Source organism: Ursus americanus, chromosome 1 (assembly GCF_024610735.1).
Source record: "Ursus americanus isolate L20-20 chromosome 1, mUrsAme1.1.p, whole genome shotgun sequence".
Lineage (NCBI taxonomy): Eukaryota > Metazoa > Chordata > Mammalia > Carnivora > Ursidae > Ursus > Ursus americanus.
Genome location: NC_142127.1, coordinates 30,246,422 through 30,259,719, shown reverse-complemented (window position 1 = coordinate 30,259,719; position 13,298 = coordinate 30,246,422). Strand labels below are relative to the sequence as shown.

Genomic DNA, 13,298 nt, shown 5'->3' with positions numbered 1-13,298 from the left:
ACATTTACTAGGGACTTATGGGATATAGTTCCTTCCTGATGAGAGTTGGCTGCCTCTTCAGCCCATCCTGCCTTGGATGAGGTTGTGTGAAGATACGATGGTTGGAGCTATAGCAGCTACCTTGCTATCATGAGACAAAAGTCTACAGACATATGAGAAGGTAACAAGCTAACGAATGCAGAAAGGAAACAAAGAAAAGGCCCCAAACAAAGAAAAGGCCTGAATTCTTGACATTGTTGAGACACTGGATCAAAATCTGCTTCTGACACTTGAATAAGGTTAGACTGACCTGGACAATCTTCTTACAATGCAGATTCTAATTTCAGCAGATCTGCAGTGGCCCGAGGGTCTATAGTTCCAACACACGCCCAGGTGATACAGATCACAACCTGAATAGCAAATTCTACACAAAATCTCATATTGTGAATAATTAAATGTGGATTTATTTTTTAAGCCACGGTTAGAATCCTATTACTCAGCTGAAAGCTTTCCTCATTCATACTGATTGGCTGGGGAATTTTCAGTCCATTGGGTTCTCACAGAAAAGGAGAAACGCAATTCTGAAACTAGAAGTGTCGCTTAACCTATCCAATTCCAAACTCCTATGACATTGGCATATGAGTTTGAGAAATAACCCGATTTGCATAAGGCCTACCAAAATTTGAAGACACTTCCTATATGTGAAAGGTAATTTTTTCTCCTCTGCCGTACCCAGCCAGTCATTCACTTAGTCATTCAATCAGCCCTTGGCATGTTCATTCCAATACTACCAAGCATATGGCAGGGGCAGAGCACTACACCAAGCATTGGATACTTAGGAGAATAAAACACAGAGCCTGCTTGCTTGGGATCACACCATTCTAGGAGCAGGTAGAGAGGACAGAAGAGGGGCTGGCTTACAGTCTTCACATCATTGGTGCCGATAATTCCACCTATCTCCCCCAGATCCTTCAACAGCAAATTCAGGATCTCAGTAGCCCTCTTTTTCTGGTGGTTGCTCAACTCTTGCAGCTGGCTCAGCTCCCTCTGTGTGGTTGTCAGTGTCGTCTGAAAAACACATTTTAACAGCAAATTAAAAGAGCTGCCCGTCAATTCATACTCCCTGTATTGGAAAGAATAACATAACGTAGGATGGAGTGCTTTTATCATTTCATGCCACCTCAACTAGTCTTACTAAGTCAAACTGTAGTACGGCACCGCCTCCTCTGATAAAAAGGAGAATTTGACTTGGCCTGAAATGTTATGTCTACATATCACATGACAATGTTCAGGTCAGTGAAATGTTACTAAAAATAGAGTCAAAAAGGAGCCCTCAGCTTGATAAGGGGTGATTGCATCCTCCCACCTGCAAGATGTGCGGTTGTAGTCCTCATTCTCCAGGGTCCAACACACCCGCACGCATCCCCACCTCCACGTCCAGACACACTTCCTCCCTGGACCATTTCCAAAAATTCCCATCTGAATTCGTAATAATAGACAGGTCAGGAAGGCCCAGAGAGAGTTCGTGAGTTTAGAAAACAACTTCTAAAAAGTTTTCTGATCTTCCCAGTGAAGCCAAATTGAACACTCTTCAAAACGAGCCGAGTCTTCATCTTAACATAGGGCAGTAGCTCCATTTTACTGCCAAACGTCAACAGCCCAGGTCTTCTCCATCCCTCACGTATGTAGATATTTAGAACTAACTAACTTAACCAACTCTCAACATCAACAGAACAGCCATATTTTGGTGTCTTGGTACTAACTCGGCCAACAAAGAAAATAATTTCACTAACTCACAGAGCTATGGAGCTTAATGCAAAGACACTTGCGCAAGCCGACCACACGCCGCTATTATGCTAGAGCACTTTTTCATGATCTGACGAAAAATAGTACTCTAACCCAGTCTAGTAATGCTTGGGCTTGGCAGAAATAAGAACTGTATTATGGAAACTGCTGCATTGTCTCGAGATGCAAATAATATGAAGGACTCATGAAAGAATCCTGCAGAAAACAGAAAGCAGAGAAAATCTCAGTCTCCTCCTTTCCTAGGTGACTTCTGGTTTGTTTTCCTGCCTCTTTCTGGCTTTGTTTTGGCATTGCCACTGCTTACTTCGTTCTGTTTTTAAAGTGCACAGAAGCAGCAGTTCCCATCCTGGGAAGCCATTTGAAAAGCCTTCCTTCGTGCCGTTGAATAGACAGAGTTAGGAGCATTTTCCGTCAGCTCTACGGTCAGCAGATTAGCGCTTTCCTGCACCATCTGCTACTCCTTGCCCGGGAGGACTGGATGTTTTCCACACAGCAGGCTGGGCACAATCCCATGATACCAGGCCATTGGGCCAAGGTGCCAAGGACAGCGGGTTACAGCCACTCGGCTTCCCACCACCCATTTTCCAAGTAGGAAAGGACAAAATGGAAACATCCCACCGCCAGCCACCTCACCAAATGCTCGCTGGCCCTGCCGCCACTAGCTCACTGTGCACGACGTTAAGCATCTTTCACCAGGAGAATGTGAAAATTAGGAAACGTGCAGACTGAAGCCCAGCTTAAAACAGGCCAACAAACCGAACAGGACCCTCGTCCTAGGCTAGGACAAGAAGTTGTGGGGAAGGAATGGGTTTATTCAGGAGGGTGTAAACAAGAAGTGGAATCCATACCTTCCATCGGTCACCCACGCTCACGTGTCACTATAATATCTGCGACGTATTTATTGGTATTGTAGGACAGGCCTTCACTAGTGTTTTATATCAACGGTCTCTCATTCTCATGTACTGAAAGGAGCATGTTATTAGCACCACTTTTTACAGATAAGGGAATGAATACTCACAAAGTTTAAATGTCTCAATTAAGGCCTAATAGTTGTAAACTAGGCCTTTTTGTGGCTCCAGAGTCTGCACTCTCTTGCCTATTCACAAGGCATCCCTGCCAACGTTATAAAACCCCTGGATATAAAACAATACGCAGTTTTGGAATGCGTAGACAAAAGTCACCTGCATGACGTATTTCAATTATTGGAAGATTTCAGAGAATGCCTCTCACACTGAAAAACCATTCTGCCAACTGCCTTCCTCTACAGTGTCTGTCAACAGACATCAGCATAAGGACAGGGGCAGCAACCGAAAGTCCCGTCCCCTAGATGCAAAGGCTCCAACCGTTTTCTGGGCCAGCTCATCTGTCAGCTGCTCATTGGCCCTGGTCTTGTCCTCCACTTCCTGTGACTTCTGGTCATAATTGACAGCCAGCTCTTCCAGGGCCTGGAGAACTTCCTTCACTTCATCTTTGGCTGCCTCATTCTCAATCTGGAGACGTGTTAGCTCTTCCTGGATCTTCTCATAGTCTCTTCTTGTGGAAGCCAAAAGCTGGGGAAATGAGATGGCATGGAACTCGTAAACGTAATGCTCCAGTGTTTCTGTGCTGTGCTCTATCCAAAATAGAGTAACTCTAAAAACAGATATAGGGGGGTGCCTGGGTGGCTCCGTTAGTTAAGCGGTGACTCTTAATTTTGGCTCAGGTAATGATCTCAGGGTCCTGAGACTGAGCCCTGTGTCGGGCTCCATTGTCTCTCTCTCCCCTCGCTCATGCACTCACTCTCAAAAACAAGCAGATATAGGATACTCAGGATGACTAGAATGCCTACCCTGTACCTAGATAATAAAAAAATAGCATGAGGCTCCAAAAATCTGTTTCTTTCAGTTTTTTAAATTTAATTAATTCATTTATTTATCTATTATTTTTTAGTTTAAAGCTGCATAGGCTGAACTCAAAGAACTGATTACACATCAAAAACTCCCATACTCTGTGGCTGCTGGCTCTTCCAAATGTTGACCAAAGAATGAAGGGAGTCATCTCTGAGGACGACGGTCATGCTTGCATGGCTTGTTAACATTATCCTTATTCCACATTGTAAACAGGTCGATTTCAGAGTCAACCAAAACAGCATAAAAGGACAACTGTCAGTTTTTCTTAATATTCATCATGAATGTATGGAAGGATATATCCCAAAAGTTAACATTAGTTAAAAGTGAAGGTATTGCCAAGGTATAGATGATCTCCCTGCCAAGGGAAGTGTTTGGACAGGGAGCATAATCATTGCCCCGGAGCAATGAAGGAAAACAGAGGAAAAGAAAGGAATGGCTATAGAGAGAACTAGGTCTATGGGAAGGCTGGGACTGAGGACGAGAACCAAAGCCACTTGCTAGAATTATATCATGTGATCCAATCCATAGCAAAAGAGAAAAAATACTTTGATGGTCCTCAGCAAGAGAACCACTAATCATCTATGTTTGACAGATTGGCTATCCACCCTTTGCTTAGGTTCCTATTTGTAAAATACTTGGCAAAACTCGATACAATAAAGACATTCACTAGAAAAATGAATGCCTTGCAGGGTAAGACTGAAAACAATTTGCCTCCTTTTTACTGTATCAAACACATACTAGTTAAGCACTTGGCCCCCTTTCTCTTTGTCTTCTCCTCCCCTCCATCTCTATTTTTGTTTTTTTGGTTTTTCACTTCCTACAAGATGGCACAAGAACATAGTGTATATAAAGACCTGAGCCGGCTGATTTTCAAAGCTGGAAAAAAATAACAACAAAAACAGTAAGCATCAGGAGTGCTGGGCACTGGGTATGAGGAATTAGAATCACCCTTGCCCAACCACCAAACTCCTTTATCTCCGCTCTTCAAAGACTAAGTGTAGCAACCAGCTACTCACTCTCAAAAACCTCAGAGCTCTACGAAGTCAGACATTTATTTTCTAAAATCAGCTTTTAACAGGCACTGAAAGGAAATCTACCAAGAAATGTCCACATGATTCAATGATTTTTGAAAAAATTCTTTGCAAATTAAATTTCTGGAACAAACATCAACAACAAAGAGTAATAAGAGAACTTCATAAAAAAAATTTATTGCGTTCTTTACCTCGTCCTGATCCAACATCTGTTGCTTTAGCTTTTCAGCCAGCTGGCTCTGCTGGTTAATCTCATCATCCTGAAACGAAACATCATGTTTAATGTTTTTGGGTTAGTGATGTCATTTTTGATATCCTGGTTTCCCGATGACAGTCGGATACCAGGGTACCAGCTGTAAGCTTCCTAATAAGATGAAGGGAATGGTGTGGTGCTTCCCCATAGATGAGAGACTGGCTCTGGGATCTTGATTTGGTTAAAATACCTCTGTGCCCACCTTCCTCAGCAGGTAAAACGTCTGCGTATTTGGGGATATATAATATCCTACACATTCAACTCACTTCCTGCTCATCCAGAAATCAGAGAGCTAGGGTTTGGGAATCTAAAGGGACTTTGGAGCTATCCCTCCCAACTCAACGATGCTAACAAAAAATAAGGCAGTGGATTTCTAACCATCTGACTATAATATATTCGTGTTCCAAATCTCGTCTGACACATCAATGACCAGGAATGCTGCCACGTGATCTGTAGGAGGGACCAATATTTCCACTTCAAATCTCCTACTTAGAGAGATTGGAAAACATTCACTAGAGAGTTAATCTTCGGCATGAGCAGATCTTCCTCTTGGTTAGACGTTAATTTTCTTACCAGTCTAAAAAGAACAGGACAAAACAAAACAAAAAAACTCAAGGAAGTGGGGGATGCAGAAACGTCAGCGCTTACTTTCTGGCCTGTCATCCACAGGCCATTTGCTTCCCTCACTCTCATTTCCTGCCACTAGGTGCTGCTGCCACAAAACCCAGAGCTGCCCGCCTCACGCTGCCCGTGCGAACGCGGCTGCCTCTCCCCAGGCGCCATCCACCCAGTGTGGGCAAAGCAGCGGGCGGACAACATTTAACGACGGGAGGCTCAGCGTTCCCTACAAAGATTTTCCTGAATTCAGATGCAAATGTGAAGCCTAGTCTGCCAAGAACAACTTGGCTTCCCGTGTACCCCTCCCTTAAAAATAGGAGAAAATCCGATTTGGTAACACTTCCAGGCTCTAAACCCCAGGCAGAGTCAGATGCAGTATTTTGGGTCCTTCTTTGCGCCGGTGCCGCCCAGGTGTTCTCAGGGCAGCCCAGAAAAATCCTGCACCGCACCTTCTGGCTTTTCCAGAGGTGAGGTTACAGGGGTGAACGCAAGGGCCTGGGTCGCAGAACCCCAGGTGTCCACGGGATAGTCTCTAGCCTATTAGGTCGTGTCTATGCATACATTTAATTTAAATCGGACTGACTCGGTGTCACAGCTAATGTTTTCTATGGAGCAAGAACATGCTAAAATCAGGATTACAGGATCTGTATCTCATTTTCCTTTGTATAGAATATCTTTTAGCCTTATTTTTCTGTTCGGGGAGCCCTGTTTCTACCGAACTTTTTACACCCATGTTTCTTTAATGGTTCAACAAAATGCTCATGACTTTCCTCCCCAAATCCGATTTCTGGCAGGAGAATTAGGGAAATTACACCAGAGTGAAACTGCCAAAAAATGGTACTTGCACAACTAGGAGACTATTCTGTAGGGCATATTTCCTCTTCTACTTTATAAACTTAGAATGTCAGTTACCGGGAACAATTTTGTGTTTATGTTCCTTGGCACATAAATATTAAACAACTTAACATAAAAGAGTCAAGGAGTTTAACATCAGGGAGCTGCCATCCCTTCCCCTGGGATACATAAGCAACAGTACGAGTGATATAAATCAGGAGAGAAGCGGAATGGTGAAGCCAGCCCTTTGTTCTTACACTGTGTTCACTTCAAAGCATGAAGAGGCAGGCTTCCTCCCTGACAGGTGAAAAGCCAGGTGCAAGGAGTTTTGAAACTAAGGGCTACCAGCCCATCTGGGAAGGATGTGAGGAACAAGGATTACACTGTAAGAACATGAACCACCGGTACCAGAGACACTTCCAAGACGACACTTACCCTTTGTTAAAGCAACTTCTCCAAGGAATTAGCATAGTCTATCATAGTCTTTAAAATGTTTTCAAAAGTTCCAGAAGAAAATGTGCTGTGCAGTCTACATACATTCAAGTGTATTTCTTAGAACACGCTACTCTGATGCTGACTCCTAAGACCTAGTCCATACACAGCAGATTCCAAAGCACTGTTTCAGAGAATACTCTTGTTCTTGAATTTTCTTATACGTGAAATGGTGAGCTGTCAATGAATTGGTCACTGGCCACCTTTAATTATAAAAAAATGTTTTTGTTGCAATGGTAATTAGTGAAAGAGGGTTCATCAGCATATTTCTACGTACCCTTAATTCCTCTCACACATTTCCAACAGAACACTACTCTTGGAGGAGATGAGAAAAGACACAGTGCCAACACCAACTTGCTCTTCTTAGAACTCTGCTTGCAACCCACCTCTGCACCCCCCCCAACCCTCCCAGTACCACATAGGATGGTGTTCTCCCTTAAGTAAAGAGAACCCAGAAGAGAAAGAAACTACTATTTATTGAGCAACTGCTACACACTAGAAACTTTTAATCCCCACTGCAACTTTTTGAGGGCACAGATATGAGCCCCATGCTGCAGATGAGAAAAACATCTTCGGCAGCGTAGGCCATTCATCAGTCCAAGTCTCAGCATTATTGAGACACAGGTCTGACTCTAAGTACCTATCCTTAGTTCCCTGGAGGGACAGCACAGAAGGGCAGAGGGGCAGCTGGGAGGAGACTGTGTAGTCTTCTCCCACCACATTCTAATTATATTCATTAGTGTTGACAAGTTCCTCATTTAAAGGTCTAAGACCAAAATGGAATGACCACAGCACTGGGAGCCAGAAGATACACAGCCTCGTTCCAGCTCTGCCACCTACAGGTGATATAAACTCGGGCAAGTCATGTAATCCCCCTGGGCTAGCTTCTCATCTGGACCTAGATGCTTTCAGCTCCACCACTCAGTAATCTATAAAGATGCCATGTCCCAACTCATGTTTTCTCAAAGGTATCAAACTACCTATCTCATCAGAAGCATGAAATACCTTCTAGAACCTTCTAGAGGAGGACAAATAAGAATGACAGCTGGTAAGACATAATCAGGCAGTCCATGGGTAGTCACTAAGGTCAGACCACCAGCTTTGGTGCCCACTGTGGCTGAGGCTTGTGGGCTCAGTACTGTCTCAGATCTCAGCAACACCCTGTGATAGACCACAAATGCTAACCTCGAAATACGTGCTTTAGAGGGTCTTCAAAGCATATGCCATAGGAAAATGAAATAACAGGAAGTATCCTAGGCTTGTCATCAGAAGGCAGAGACTCTAGGGTCAGCTCTGCCAGCTACCAACTGAATACCCCCAAGGCCCGGCATTTTCCGCACTCGTGACTCAGTCCTCATTGTTACATAGCAGAAGCTGCATTCAAGTGTCTAAAGTCTCTCTCGGAACAATGAAAGCTCCTTATGCTACCAAAGCAAACAATCCCAATTCCAACCACAGCAGGAGTCTGTTCATAGAAAACGAAGTATAGAATCAGGTTATCATCCCTCATCGAAAATTCTGTGGGGATTACTAAAGTGAACCCATCAATTGTAAAATGAAAAAGAAAATTGCAGTATGTTTGAACAATAGCATTTCTTTGGAGAAATCAAGAAACTGCATACACTGTTAACTTATTGATCCCCTTTTTCTCTTACTTTGAGGTTTTGCATAATCATAGCTGGTTAGAAATGGAAGGATAACAATATGTCAAGTGCCTAAAGGGCAATTAACCCAGCTCTCAAGGGTGTGAGTAGCTCATTCAATAGGTTACCAGAAGGGTAGGGTGCCCCCAGTTTAACGCTGTGGCTATAATGCAAATTCCCAGAGTCACAGATAAGCAGAGCTAGCTTCACATTTTGCTTGTAAAGGTGATCCAGAGTGAGCTTCACTCAGGATAGACAGGCCTGTAAGATTAATGGCAGTGTTAACATAACAAAGCTGTTTCAGCCAAACCAGAGGTGTCCCCAAGCACTCTGAGCCGAACCACAGCAGAAAAGATTAAATCAGACTAAAAATATCAGCAACCTTGATGAAATGAACTGAAAGGATTTAGAATATTCCAAGGGCAATATGCCAAGATCACGTGAGACATCAATTTAATTTCCTATGCCTCTGGGATCCTAACCCGACCTTCACTGGGATGAACGATACACAGTGTTCTCCAAGGTCTCTTTTCCTCTGGTCTAACTTGTGCATTACATGACTATTTGAGTCCCAAAAGTTTGCCATAAAATTGGACAACCCTAACAGCATGTTCAAACTACTTCATTCAAGAGTATGCCCCTGAAAACAGATTAACCAATAAAGGAAAAGCTGTCAGACCCAACACGCCACTCCCATTGGTTCCTCACCCCAGGGCCTGAGAGCTACGTGATTAAAGAACACACTGGGCTTTAGGAGCCTCCGCCCTGTCCCTCTAGCTAGCACTGTGCTGAAGTTTTCAAGAGGTGAGGCACAGGCCCAGAGAACAATAGAAGGGACAATTGAACAAAGATCATGCACACTCATGCCACGCCCACTCTCAGGCAGCGATTAGTCCCAGTCCCATGGCCAGAAGTGAAGGCTATCTATCTATCTGGACCAACTCCAAGTCTTCCAATCAAACTTCCATGAAAGCTTCCATTCCACAATTCCCTGACTCTGCCCGATCAAGAGCTAGGGTAGGTATTAGGAAGACAGACATAAACATCAGTCTGCAGCCCTGCATCAGTCCCATGGGGCTTGAAGCTGCTTCTGGCCAATAGCTCTAGGACCTGCCAGCTTTAGTCTAGGTGCCAGAGCGAGGACTACAATCTCTGGCTACAGACCTTATCATCCAGCTGTCTGTAGAGACTGGAGATCTCCTCATCATACTTCTCCTTCTCCTCTGCAGAGATGCCAGACACAACAGGAGCAATATTGTCTATGATGGGGGTGTTATCACAGGGCTCCAGGGTCTTCTGGTCCTTAGCACTGATCTGTTCATCCTCAGGCACAGCTTCTCCTGCAAAGCACAAGAGGATTTGGGGATTGAAGAAATTCAGCATGTAGCTCTACAGGAAGAGTTCCCAATTCCTTTGCCACTCCCATGGAAAGAGCCAGAGGACACAATACAGAGCTGTTGGAGAGAGTTGGAGCTTGTGTTCTTTCTATTTGACAAGGAAGGCTGTAGTTAATTGACCAAAACTAGTCTAAGGAAGAAGAGGACTATATAATACTCCCTGTCTCATGATCCATCACTTAAGTACACGGGTTCCACCAGCCACACAAGCTCTTAATATAGCTTGCAGTGACATCCAGAATTTTTTGCATACACTTTCCTTTTGTTGGGGAATATTCTGGGGGTTTTACTAGAATCATATTCTATCTAGTGGTTGATTCACAGGGAAACAGACCTCTGAGGCATCCTAATTACCAACTAATTAGGTTACCATTTCATTAGAAGAAACAGCCAAATCGAGGAAATTCACCACTATTGAAGAGAACACTGCAGGGCCATAATCCTTGGAACCTGAGAGTCTCCACATCTGAAGGAGACCAGGGTAGCCCTGGACCCAGGAGCTCTGACTGACATAGCACAAACACACATTCCACTACCATCCTCTCCCCCAGGAGGTCAGAATTAATTGGCTCATCTGGAGAGTTCAAATAGAATAATTTCTTATGATGTCAAGTAGACCCAGGAAAGAAAAAGCAGCCAATCCAGAATGTCGTGCAGAGACCCTGCACACCACTTCTCCGTTTGCAGACTAGCACATACCGCTTCTCTGTCTGCAGAGTGGTGGTTGTCGGGGCCTCGAAGGAAGCATTACCAAACTTGACTGTTCAAATTGAGGGGAAAAAGTGAAGTTCTCAAGCTGGTCAGTGGCCAGCCCCAACAAGAAAATCACCTTGCAAAGACAGACTCCATAAAAAGGAATCTATGAATACCATGTGGCCCAACTGAGTCTCTCAAACATCTTTTTGGAAAGCAAACTAAAAACCAAATATATTTTCAATCACAATGTTTACCATCAACTTCACACTCAGTTTGTTACAATCAGTGAGTGTCTGCAATGTTCCAAGCCTCACCCAGTTCTTAGCCCAAAAAAATGCATTTTGTGGAAAGTCCCCAGGAAAATTGCCCTAAGACAAAGGCGATTTCTCAAAAACAAAACAAAACAAGACAAAACTGGATCCCCTCATCTGTGGCTTCATTAACAGTATGCATCATGCCTCCCGGAAGCCACCTGAACGTTGTACACATTTATCTCAATATAAGCAAAACACTTTGTGATGGGTTAGCTTCACTGCTGGAGATTTCATCACCTCACCTGATAATTGCAAAATGGTGGGAAGGCCTCCCTGTCACATAAAATTAACATCCAGTGATTTCGTTTTTGTATCACAGATCCATTTGAAGCAAAACCTGGAGTAAAGTATTCCTTTGCTGAATATAAGACTGAGCCAGCCCTTTTTCCTTCTGAAGCTCAACTAGACCGTACTGTACCTACACCTTTTTCTAAAATCATTGACCTGAAACAAAACCAGAATATCAGAGCAGCCTTTGAACTGAACCTGAACCAAATCAATATTTCATTCAGTTCCAATTCCTGGCTTAAAGCATCCATCAACGACCTCAGTGTGCAGAATGGATTCCATCCAATTAAAAGATCTATATTCTCTACGGCCTGCTAAAGCCACAGGCTACAAAAGCAGTACCATATTCTAGTTCCCAAGGGTTTTTGTTTTTTTTTTTTGCTTAAATATACATATCTATCTTTTTCTAACCACAGATTACTTACACAAAAACTTAGGTAAAGCCCTCCTTCGCCCCTACCTCCCAATTCTGCTCCTTCCCCAGAGAAATGTACCACAAACATTTTGGTAAATCTTTTCTCTCTTTGCGTTAGGACAGTATCTCTAATTTTTCAACTCCACCTGCTGAACTTTGTAATCAGGGCAATCCAGTCCAGCATGAATTTAATCTTGCAGCTTAAGCATGATGCAAGTGAAATTCTTAACGGTACTAGACCAGAAACCAGGCAGAACATAGTCCTATGATTCTAAGCCAACTTGCCCCAAGTACAGAAGCGAGATGCAAACACAGCTGGAAGAGACCCAGTCCCCGTGTTCTTTGGTTCACGTGGCTAAGAGTCAGTGCCACCATGAGGATGGAGTGAGCTAAGGAGCCCAGGGATGAACCCCTATAACCCAGCGGCAAGTGATCCTAAATTTGTTGTCTTGTCCCGCTGAGGAATCACAGCGTCCCTGAGCACCAGAGTTGTCCAAGAAGAGCGCAGTTCATCTAGCCAGCCAACGCTGCTACAAGGCACCCTGAAAGTAATCAACAAACCGCATTACCATCTCCAGAGCCTTGGCAGGACGCTGAGCCACACCGCACCTTTTAACTGATCTAATTAATCACAAGCCCATCTCCTGCTTCACCTCTTGGTTTGCTTTTTTGTAAAGGAAAAAAAATAAATAATGCCTTCAACACGGCATTGTTTGAAAGATTAACTTAGTATATGTTAAAAACACAAAAGGTATAATTGTTTCAGGTCCATCTCCTACCCTGTCCTCTCCCTAACGAATTGTCAACTGTTCCGGCTCTGCAGGTATTTTTACTTATTCTGAGATTGTTGTTCCTGAGGTCTTCACAACACCTTTGTGGTTGTAGCTCACTTCCAAAAACAAAACACGATGTAGTGACGCAAGTCCCTTTCAGGTTTATTTTTATTATTACTAAACCAATATTCGAAACCTATAGCAGACTTTCTGGTTTCTCTTAAACAATTCTACGAACCAAAGCATCCACATGTCCCCTACAAAGCTACATCGAAACAAGGAGCTCTTCCCAGTTTATATTCCAAAGGTCAGGCAGTCGGGATTATTTTTTACAGCAGCCGTTCGGGCCGAGAAGAACAAAGCAGCAACAAGCAGAACAAAAGCAGCAGGCATCTGTGGGAGAGCACAGCTCCTGTCCAGAGAGGAACCGAGAGCTGGTTTCCCCAAACACCACTACCCTTCAAAGGACCGAGGAAATGACTTCCAGAAGCGTCCCTGGTAACTACACTGTCCAGCTCACAAACACGTCTGGGGATTGTAAATTCCCAACACTATGCGAGACCTGACACTAGGCAATCTGTCTCCATGGCAATCTCACCACGTTAATCGAGAATATTCCCCGCACTGCAGTGGACTGAGTCTCCTGAGAAGCCCCCATGAGGTGATTACGGAACGACTGATTGTAACAAGGCAGACAGCTGCAAACAAAGCCCAGAGGGAAAAAAATGTCCTAAAATCTGGCGGTGGGGGGCCGGAAAAGGACCACCAAATGATGAGGCACATCTATTTTTATTTTTACTTTTATTCCCTTTTTTGCATTAAAAGCAAATTTCTCTTAGTTCATGCCCTGAGGCTTTATACCTGCTGTCT

General features: G+C 43.8%; 1 protein-coding gene across 3 annotated transcripts in view; it reads right to left on the bottom strand.

The window, feature by feature from the left end:
* KIF5C (kinesin family member 5C) overlaps positions 1 to 13,298 on the bottom strand; it is a 157,365-nt gene that overhangs the window by 48,337 nt on the left and 95,730 nt on the right. For all 3 annotated transcript variants that reach the window (XM_045782189.2, XM_045782198.2, XM_087860631.1), the window contains 4 exons: positions 9,710 to 9,885; positions 4,897 to 4,965; positions 3,129 to 3,335; positions 901 to 1,047 (listed from right to left, as the gene is read on the bottom strand). In XM_045782189.2, the coding sequence (XP_045638145.1) occupies positions 901 to 1,047; positions 3,129 to 3,335; positions 4,897 to 4,965; positions 9,710 to 9,885 (599 nt within the window). The remainder of the gene's footprint in view (positions 1 to 900; positions 1,048 to 3,128; positions 3,336 to 4,896; positions 4,966 to 9,709; positions 9,886 to 13,298) is intronic.